General features: G+C 40.9%; 1 protein-coding gene across 1 annotated transcript in view; it reads right to left on the bottom strand.

The window, feature by feature from the left end:
• Positions 1-2302: 2302 nt before the first annotated feature.
• Positions 2303-10670, bottom strand: part of TGFBI (transforming growth factor beta induced) — a 39673-nt gene continuing 31305 nt past the window's right edge. The window contains exons 13-17 of the mRNA XM_028718094.2: positions 8134-8258; positions 6768-6870; positions 5494-5573; positions 4389-4413; positions 2303-2547 (exon numbers count right to left, since the gene is read on the bottom strand). Of these exons, the coding sequence (XP_028573927.2) occupies positions 2507-2547; positions 4389-4413; positions 5494-5573; positions 6768-6870; positions 8134-8258 (374 nt within the window). The 3' untranslated portion in view covers positions 2303-2506. The remainder of the gene's footprint in view (positions 2548-4388; positions 4414-5493; positions 5574-6767; positions 6871-8133; positions 8259-10670) is intronic.

Genomic DNA, 10670 nt, shown 5'->3' with positions numbered 1-10670 from the left:
CAACAGAATAGTTTGATGCACAGATAACAAAACACCGGGAACAAAATATTTGTTCTCCAACTATGTTTCATGTTCACAAAGCTCTTGATAATTGCTGAAAGCCTGGCTTTGCCAACCATGTGCTACTTTATTTTTATTTATTTTTCAAAAAAACTTTCTCAATCACATTTTTGTAGTTGTTTTGAGTTATAAATAATTAGTCCAAATAGTTACAAATAAATAAATAGTGGGTGAAGGGCGTCTTTAAGCTATCTCATGAATATGTCCAAAAAATTAAACAAAGAATATTGTAAAATATTTATGCAACACTTTCAATCTCTCTCTCTCTCCCCCCCCCCCAGCCCTGCCAATTCTGCCAGGCCTCTGTGCCATCCCATATCTGAATCTGAATGCTTGAAAGTGCCCACATTTGAAAATGACTGCTTTGTATCAAAACTTGCCATATCAAGCAAAGTTGCTTTTTGAACCTTCTTTCTAAAAAGAGAAATGGGTGTGATTTTCACATGGAGATACTGTCAAACAAATAAGTTACCATGTGCAAACTGAGATGGCAGTGTCCTACTTCCTCGCTGCCAGGATAGTGTGAGGTAATACTCTGAGGTAAATGGCTGAAAGAAAAGCTTCACAATGTGTAAAATCTGCAGAAAGACTTTGCAGTATTTTGGGGTGGTACTCAAGGGATTTCTTAAAAGCTATCTGAGGTAAAACTGTGTCCCTAAACAAAGTATGCTGATGTCACTTGTAATATTACTGACACAGTCAATTTATATATTTAAAAGAAAACCCAAGTTTTATCACAAATGAATTGTTTATTTGAAGGTTTTGATGAGGGATTGCTCTATGACCACATTACAGAGAGGATGTGTTGTCAGGCTCAGGAAGGAAAAAAGATATTAAAGTTAGAACCATATGTGTAAACAAAAGCTAATTGACAGCACTGATCAAACCATAGCTTATATCATGCAAATTCCCTAATATCATCAATGAGGCTTAAAAAAAAAAAAAAAGCCAAGACACAGAATTGTGTGGAACATTTTCAAAGCACAGGAGGGAAGAAAATAAAAACCACATGTTCTTGCTGAAGTACACAACTGGCACTGTTCAGAGAGTGCCTAGCAAAGTCTCTTAAGACTACAGGCCGCAATTCAGAGAGCTCGTGTTAGAATGTGTGATAGTTTGTCCACACACAGGCAGCTTTTTGTAAGTGTACATTACATCCAAACTCCCCCCTTTTTAAAGAAAATCTCCTGAATTTCTGACAGGTTTTGTTCTCTTATCAGGGGTGGATGAATGAGAAAGCTTCCACAGCATGTAGGGAGCTAGTTCTGTAGCACCTGTATGTGACCTAAATAGCCAGTTTTAACTGAAGGCACAAGCTGTACTTTTACATCCTTTAAAATGTCCACATACAAATTTATGTCTAAGTCATGCCTGGGCTGTGTGCTCTGAAAAATGGTATTAAGATTTTATGTAATCGCTATGAAGCTTGTTGCCGTCATTTTCAAAATGTAGTTGAAAGCCCCAACCAACCCCATTAACAATGAGAGACCAAATCAGAATATCCTATCTGTAAGCTTGCAAGCCTCAAGCCATAAACTGTGGGAAAGTCACAAAGTTGGATTATTATTCTAAAGCAAGACTCTTTTAAAAACTCTGCGGTTTTTTTAAAGAAAAAGAAAAGCACCACAGTACAGAGACCACTCATGATCCATCTGTACCTACCAATATACATATAGAAATGAATAATAAATGCTTCTGTGGCTATCTTCTAAAATATTTCACGACAAAACTCTGTTAAGTAGGAAAATACTACTGTTAGCACCTTATAGAAAACGGACCATTCATCTCACTGACCCTCAAGAATGTGAAGGGCCAATTTGGACAAATGAGCTTCACGAATCTTGGTTTTAGCAGTGACGGTGTGCAAAAGTGCAGGATCAGTCTACGTACCTGCACTCAAAACCATGTAGACAGACTGTAGCAATTGAAAGCCAACCTGAGTCTAATTCAGGCTGCATTTCTGAATAACTCCCTTTTCTAAAGCCAAAGCCTCAGATATTCAATAGGATTCTGAGCATAAGGCAGTGTGTGCAGTTCTTGACAGCGCATGCAAACCTTAAACATTTTTATTAAATACTAACCAGAGAGGGATTGATTTTAGCGTGTCTTGCAATCAAAGCCATTTTTAGCTCTTGCACAACTGGAGGCTGGGCCTAAATAATTTTGGAGTAGACACACATACCTGAGGCTTCCTGAATTCTCAGCTACCAGCTGTAACAAAATTAGGCTTATCAAACAATGGTTTAAATATATATGGCTTTTATTTTCTCTCCTTCATTTCAGTTGAAAAAAACATAACCTTTGTGTAATACATGGTGGCATGTGTGTATGTGTGGGTGTTGTTGTTGTTGTTTTGTAGAAAACATAGTCCTTCTTTTCAGCAACCCAATGGCAAAAGCTAGTTGAATCCTTGGTTGTGCTTTACATATACAGAATGGCTGTTGCTTTAGTGTTTCATTCTGGCTAACAATCTGGAATACACAGGAGCTGAAAAAGGAGAGAAGGAGACGCTGTCATAAGCACAACTGCATTAATCATCTATGGCTGCATCAAAAAGATAGTCAGAGGTCTTCTCAAATTAAAATCAGTAAACCATTTACTACCACTATGTTATTTTGTTCCTCTCTAAAGCTGTTCACAGCCAAATGAAAACTGAATTGCTTGAAAGATGCTTTAGAATGTGCCTACAGTGTTTGTTTTGAACATTGACTGCAATCGGGCACTCATTCCCAGATACTTAATTCCACTGGATTTGCTAAGCTTCATTAAACGAAGTTGGATGCCTATGCCACAGTGCTCTGGCATGCACATGGCAATTTGCAAGAATGGGGTGATATGATATAATAGTATACTATCCCCTTCACAGTGGGGTATAGTATTCCCTTGACTGAGTATGCACTGAGACATCTAGGTGTCTCCTGGCCAATACATTATATTTACATACACAGCATAATTTGTTGTGAATTTGGTGGCAACCTCCTGAGATGGAAGAATGAAGAGTACCACTTCAGATTCCAGGTGAGGGGATTACATTTATAAAATATGTCCGTCTGTTAAAACAACACCCCGCAAGCAGGGAACAGACTGAGCCAGAACCTAGCTTTTATTTAAAAGGAGGTGTATTTTAAAATGTGGGGAAGTGTTCAAAAAATATAATCTACCATCTGCAGGCTGAAATGGCATAGGCCACTCTGTTGCCTCAGGATTTTATCACCTCACTCTGTTGCACGTCTAGACCAGGCAGGACAAGAGGAGAGGGATTGTTTGCCCACTATGCAAGGGAAAGGAAACCTGTCCCTCACATTGCCTAAGCGGCCAAGCAATGTTCCCTATCTCCAGGTAGGGCTGGGAAGAAACCCTGACTGAAACCCCAGAGAGCAGCTGCTGTCCTGTGTGGGAAGTACTGACCTAGATGGTAAAAGGTAAAGGATCCCTGGACAGTTAAGCCCAGTCAAAGGCGACTGGGATGCGGTGCTCATCTTGCTTCAGGCCGAGGGAGCCACCGTTTGTCCATAGACGGCTTTCTGGGTCATGTGGCCAGCATGACAAAACTGCTTCTGGTGCAACAGGACACCGTGACGGAAACCAGAGTGCACGGAAATGCCATTTACCTTCCTGCCGCAGTGGTATCTATAGACTTGCACTGGTATGCTTTCAAACTGCTAGGTTGGCAGGAGCTAGGACAGAACAACAGGAGCTCACCACCGTCACGCGGATTCGAACCGCCGACCTTCCAATCAACAAGTCCAAGGGGCTCAGTGGTTTAGACCACAATGCCACCTGCATCCCTATTGACCTAGATGGACCAGTGGTCTGTCTCAGTGAAAGGAGCAGTGGGAGACAGGGAAATATGGCTGAGCATATCTCCCTACTTCCAACACGTTTGTGTTTTGACTGGGGCATTTCACATTCCTTGTTATCACATTTTTTCATAGCTGATAGTTCAACTCAGCCTTAGCGAATTGCCCTTGAAGAGCCTACAAGAAACAAAGAGAAGGAAAGCCTCACTAATAAAGGAGGGAATGGCATTGCTTCCCAGAAGGGTACAGCAGCAGGCAAATTCAGAGGGGGTCCAGAGTATACATGACCCCCACTGAGAGTGTGGCTAAAAATGTTTCCGTTGGCAAGCACCCACACAGCACTCATAGGATATCAAGTGAAGATGCCTGGAATATATGGAGGTCCCTGTGAGTGGATTAAACATGCCCATGTTCTGAGAGAACACAAATGGTTCTCATGGGTGAGGCAAGGGATGCTACTACAAATCCTAGTAGCTGCCACACAACAGAGGAACCATTTAAGTTATGTGGCATGTAAATTTTGCTTACCTAATCGAACATTCCTGTGGGAAATCTGCAAGGGGGGAAAAGAGAGAGAACGTTTACATTTGTACAGATGAAACAAATCAATAATATTTATATAATTTTATAGCAAATTGGTGTGCAATTGAAAACCCCAAACAAAAACATCCCTTTAGTAAGCATGGGTCTTGCCCGTATTAGAGCAGTGTTGTGGGGGTGGGGGCAGGGACCGAAGGGAGCTTGTGTCAGAACAGCATCTGTCTGCCCTGCAGTTCCCCCTGCACCACTTGAAAAGCTGCTGTAGGTCTAAATTCAGCCCTCGGCTGCTACCACCGTAAGCCTCTGTAAAGATGGAAAGAAAACTGGGAGAAGCAGGCTGTGCCTGGGGGAGGCCATTTGCACCACAGCCATTACTTTGGAGGCCATTCAAATATGGCCAAATGAGAGATTGCATAGCATGATTTAGGGAGCTGGTACAAAGTATTTCACATCTGATCCATGGATACCAGTTCCATTGGTTCTGTATGGTTCACTACATACTTGGGATTGTGATTTTAGGAGGGGGCTGCAGGCAGGCAAATTTCACTGTAATCAGTGGGAGATCTTTCCAAGCAAGCACATTTTTGGATATGTTCAAAGAGTACCTCCTGTTGCAAACCTCTATGTGTGGTGACAAAGTCAGTGGGCCAAGTCCTTAACTCACATGGGCTCTCTCCCTGCCCTCTTTGCAACATGTGAGCATAACTGATCTGGAAGATAGCAGCTTAAGACACATCTGTCTACCCTGGCCTTTGCAGGAGATTGATGTGTTCAAGGTCTGTTGTGATTACATTTCCCTCTGCTGTGTTGATTTTGAGAGCCTGAATATGATGATGATGATGATGATGATGATGATGATGATGATTATAAAATTAGTGGTTAAAGGTTTAGTGGTTTCATTATAGTTTCAACTAGATATTTTACAAGCTGCCCCAGGATCTTAATTGAAGAGGACAGTTTAAAAGTGGAACAAGTAAATAAATTATAATAATTTAATCTGAATGAAGGTTCCAGTGATATGATCTATGTTGTCCATGTCCAAATACAGGGACATTAGAAATGTCTCGATATGCTGCTTGAGCATTATGCTTACCTTGGATAATGCAGAGGCTTGCTTGAAGATTTCCAGTGCTGGATCTGCAGGCTCATCACTTCTTTCATTAGGCCTGGAAGCTAAAAGACACAAACAACGTTTAAACAACATTCAAATACACTTGTGGGTGTTTTCTGCTTCCATTAATTTAGAAGACCAAATTACAACGTTCTGTTGTAATGCTTTTATTTTGGGTTGGTGTTTCGTTTCTTGAGCTACCTTAAGCATCAAATGAACAGGCAGGACACAAATTTATGGAAGGAACTAAATGCAATGGAAACAACTCTATACCAGTGCTTCAAACTCTGCTGTCAGTCTGTCCAAGCAACCAAACATTGCTGCTCTGTGCGCAAACCCATAAAATTCCACATACTATCCTAGATACTTCCTTAAGAGAAATGCTTTGTTGCCATATGCATGAAAGGGAAAATATTAAAGCTGGATTGTACATTGTATTTTTAGGAGTTGTCCACTGCTCCTATCATTGCCCTCCATCCACCAAAACTGGTAGACTTTCGGGTAGAACACAATTAAGAACATAGGTTGGGATGTGGGGAACCTTTAGCCTTCCAGATTTTGCAGAACTACAACTCCCACCAGCCCCAGCAAGCATGGGAAATGGCTAGGGATGAGAGAAGTTGTAGTTAAGAGTGTGGTGCTGATAACGCCAAGGTTGCAGGTTTGATTCCCATATGGGACAGCTGCATATTCCTGCATTGCAGGCGTTGGACTAGATGATCCTGGGGGCTCTCTTCCAACTCTGCTGTCTTCAGCACTTCCATATTAAGTAAAGAGGCCTGGAGCTCAAATCAACACCACTGCCATCATTCTCACGGATGAGTAGGCAGGCAAACATCCTGTTTGTTCTCAAAGGAGCCCTTTGAGCTGGCTCACCAGGAGCAGCCTGCTTGTAAGCTGACCCCCACCCACCCAAAAATATTGTGTCCAGTATGTTTTTTGTTAAATTGTCAAAGGAAATTATGATTCACAGCCCTGCAAAATCACTTTCCCTTCTTCCCTCCCAATGTTTCCAATCACGTATATGGCACATGCAGTTTTCCTAACGCTTGAAGTGAATGAGGGCTTTGGAGACTGAAAATATAATGCTTCTCAGGAAGATGAGAATTACCCACTTGTTTCCTGCTGCACAGGAAATGTGCATTTCGCTGCTGCTCCACAGTAATAATAATGTGACCTTAACTCCTTAGGAAAGAGAAGCAAACCTGAGGGAGGGGGTGGAGATCTCTTTTATTCCTGAACCTAACTTGACCTACCTTGTGGTTGTAAAACGGTATTCACAGCATAAATCACACCATTAGTGGCCATAATATCAGCTTCGGCCACAGGTTCCTTGTTGACATTTATGATGTGGTTTTTCTTAAGAGAAAAAAAAGAAGCAGAGATAAGTCATCAGAAACATATGCTAGGAGAAATAATTCTAGAGGAAAAAATATGCAGAAGGTTTTTTTTTTAATCTTCTCCAAAAGACCCAGCAGCATATTGCACTGAAATCTGCTGCACCCAAGCAGTTTGCTTGTTTGAGCAAACTTTTGTGTTCAGAGGCCTGTGATTCCAATAAGTAAGAATGTGGATGCAGACTATGTTAAACAAATGTAAGATTGCTTTTTGTGGTTCCTCCCTTGCAGGCAGCCACAAACAGACTCCTATTTTCCTGCAGGCTGTCCCTTGCTCTGCTAGGCCAGCATAAGTCTTGAGGGGCACTAGGATGTGCTTAATCCCCAAAACACTGCCATGGATCAAGGAATGCATCTGCTGCATCATAAACTATCACAATTACGGTATCAGTAGAAGCTCATTGCGAAGCTATTCGTGCCATGATTGCTAACAGCACTGCATGTGTTTTTGACAAGTGAAAAGAAGGTTATTAAAATGAGATAACGTTATTATGTAACAGTGCAAGTGTCTAGACAGTGTGTGTATTTTGTTGGTAGTTGCTAACCACACACAACTGGACTTTCTCTTCCAGCCTATGTTCCTCTGTGGATAGTGTCATTATGTAGCTTTGTCACAGATGGCACTGGACTTACCGTAGTTGTGTCCAGGTTTGAAGTCTGAAGGTTCCTGTTCTTGTTTAAGAGACATGATAAACATCATTGTCTAGTTTCCTCTAAACCTTCCATGACAACCCTGTACCTATTCAGATTATATGTCAGGACAAACCTTGAACTATCTCCACTACTCTATTCACTTCTAGAAGTGAATGAATGGATAGGGGATAGATTTGAACATGAGATCACTCAGTCATTGTGAGATAAAGCCTACATTTCCTCCATGGTGAGGAGAGGAGGGAGAAAGAGTATGCAAAATTGAGGCTCACTTCTAATCTTCTCTTCCCCTCCCAGCCTCCCACAAAAGAATCCCAGGGAGGTACAGTTTTGTGTGAACATTGTTAACTGGTTAATATTAGGAGTATGTCTTTGTATTTATAACTATCCTGCATGATTTCTTACAAAAATGCAGGGAAGGAAGAAGGATAAGAGGATATTATACAAGTACAGAAATGAGAAATACAACAATAAAACCATTGCCTGCTTTTCAGAAATTCAAGGTATTTGCAGATAAACAACTCAGTAATTTCACAACAAGAGATAAAGGGGGGGGGGGGGGAGTTGAACTTACAGTGCTGACTTCCAATTTATCTCCCTGCAAGGTCTTCATTCTTACAACTGCACCAACTGCTCCACTAACCAATATTTCATCCCCAATGTGGTACTTCAGAATGCTGGCAAGTTCTTTAGCATTCCCTGGGGGTGAAAGAGATCCAAGATATGTGTTACAGCACATTTTACTTGTTTCGTGGTATTTAGGAAAGAAAACAAAGTATCACATAGTGAGGTAAACAGACGAAGGACAATATCAGGAGTATTCCGCCTTCCACTAACAGTATGCAGCTGTTCCATGAAGTCAGAATGCAGCCATATATCTCTAGAGTGCCCATATTCAGATTCTCATGTATGCTGGCAAGTATTCCTTCCAGCAATGAAACTCTCAAGTACTGAGCAGCTAAAGTGTTTTCTGCAGCAGGAGGAAGGATGCAGTATAAACAGCTATACTGTATTACATAGAATGTATTGAAGTTATTTGACTTCAAATGCATGAATGTGTGATCTGAGTGATCTGCAATTTGGGGGAGGACTTAAAAAATACTTGGAACCTCTATCCTTTAACAGCAGCTATGATTCCCGTAGTGCTCTGGGGTTTTTTAAAATAGTAAAACTGCTCATTTGACATCACATCATTTCCTTGCAATATTTTTCTGCTATGCTGCCGCAGCTGGTGCCTTCATTGCTTATGATGCCTTTGTCTCTATCTGTTTCTTCCATAAGCAGAAGAGGATGCCAACATACACTGGCAATGAATCATAGCAGCTTATAAATCTGATATCTGGCAAGTGCTTCCAAAAGTGGCAGAAGACGTACTGGAAAAGAAAACCCCGATGCTGTTTTTGGAAACAGGTGAAACTGAACCAAAATGTTTGAAGCTGTTTTGATAAGCCTTTACGCATTACTGATCTTTTCCTCTGTGCCTTGAGCAACAAAGGCACATTTGTAAAACAGAAAATATCATGACCCCCCAAAACACCCATCTAAATTTGCTCTCTATCACAACATTGATAAACCCATTTAAGAAAGGTTCAAGGCCTCACTATGAAAAACGGATTTCGTGTTTCAGTTGGTCTTCAGTGAACTTGGAATCACAGCTTGGATGAGATAAATATGTATACTTTCTGGCAAAGTTTTAGGCTAGAAAGTAATCAGCAGTTCCTCATTTAAAAGACAGTACTGGAATTTCAAAGGAAGCATTGCAATTATATTGCTGAAAATTCACTCTCATATCTCATGCATCTATGGACTGGTTTGGTATTGAATTCAGTACTTTTCTATACATACTTTGCAAAGCATGTGCAAAGGCATAACACTGAGGTAATGAATTTCAGGATTTTGTGTGTGAGCCTTAACCCTGGACAGACCGTCCAGGTTTTCTAAGCTCCAGAGTGAAATTGAAATTTCTGAGATGCAGAAATGATATGCAGTCAGACATTATACCATCTATATAATATTTACTGCCATCATAGAATCACAGAGTTGGAAAAGACCACAAGAGTCATATACAACCTACTTCTATATTTGCTCCAAACAATTCAGTAGCAGGGGGCTGGACTACAACCCCCTGCTACTGAATTGTTTGGAGCAAATATAGAAGTAGGTTGTATATGTCCCAAATCCAGCTGCAGCTACGAGTAACACATCCAAGAGATAAAGCTGATCAAACAAGAAATTACAGCTCTTCTTCCCTTTTTCCTCTTACACAAGTTGCTCTTTGCTATATATTCCCATCAATGGTGATTCATTGCTTTCAGAGGAGTAAGCTAAATATTTTGCTTACAAAGCCTCAGAACATTTTGGCTGTTCACATCTGGGATGTTTCAGTTCCACAGCTACTTACGGTAGCTACAAATCAGTTACGAACTATTTGTGCGTTAAGCAATAGAGCAAATGTGCAGACTGCTGCTCTGCGAACTTAAAAGGATAACCAGCTCCCATCAGCAGATGTTGCATTATGATGTCACAAATGGGATGGGCATGAACTGAGAAAAGTCATTGCACTAGAACAGCTCATATTCTTTTCTAAGCCACATCAGGCAAGAGAATGTTTCAATATTTACATGAAAGATAATTGAACAAGTTCACATACTCTTTCCTTATAGGGCTTCCAAGCTGAAGCTCCCCCCCCCCCCCCGGGCCTGGGGCCTATGAAAATCTCACCCCTGTTCTTACCAGCCCAGCTAACATTCATCAACATTTATTAATGGCCATCTGTGATTTCCATCTTCCCTGCTATGATTCGTGGCAACTCTTTTAGACATACACATGACATTTTTCTTACTTAGGTCCTTCAGTAGCCCAGGCGTGGTTTCCCTCTCTTGCTTGAGGAACATATTAGTAGTAGTTTTTTAGATGTTGGTTATTAACCTCTTTTTAGTTGTTTGTTAATAGAGAGTGTAGCATATATATACCCATGCACCACAGCCCACACCACTACTACTGCTTGTCCATCTTATCAATCCTGAATCTTGACTGATACTCTTCTTTCTTTGCCTTTTTTCTACTCCTTCATTACCCCTGCAATATTCCATAAAAGTACTAGGAAATTTC

Source organism: Podarcis muralis, chromosome 2 (genome assembly GCF_964188315.1).
Source record: "Podarcis muralis chromosome 2, rPodMur119.hap1.1, whole genome shotgun sequence".
In the NCBI taxonomy this organism is placed as follows: Eukaryota; Metazoa; Chordata; class Lepidosauria; order Squamata; family Lacertidae; genus Podarcis; species Podarcis muralis.
This window is presented reverse-complemented; position numbering and strand designations above follow the sequence as displayed.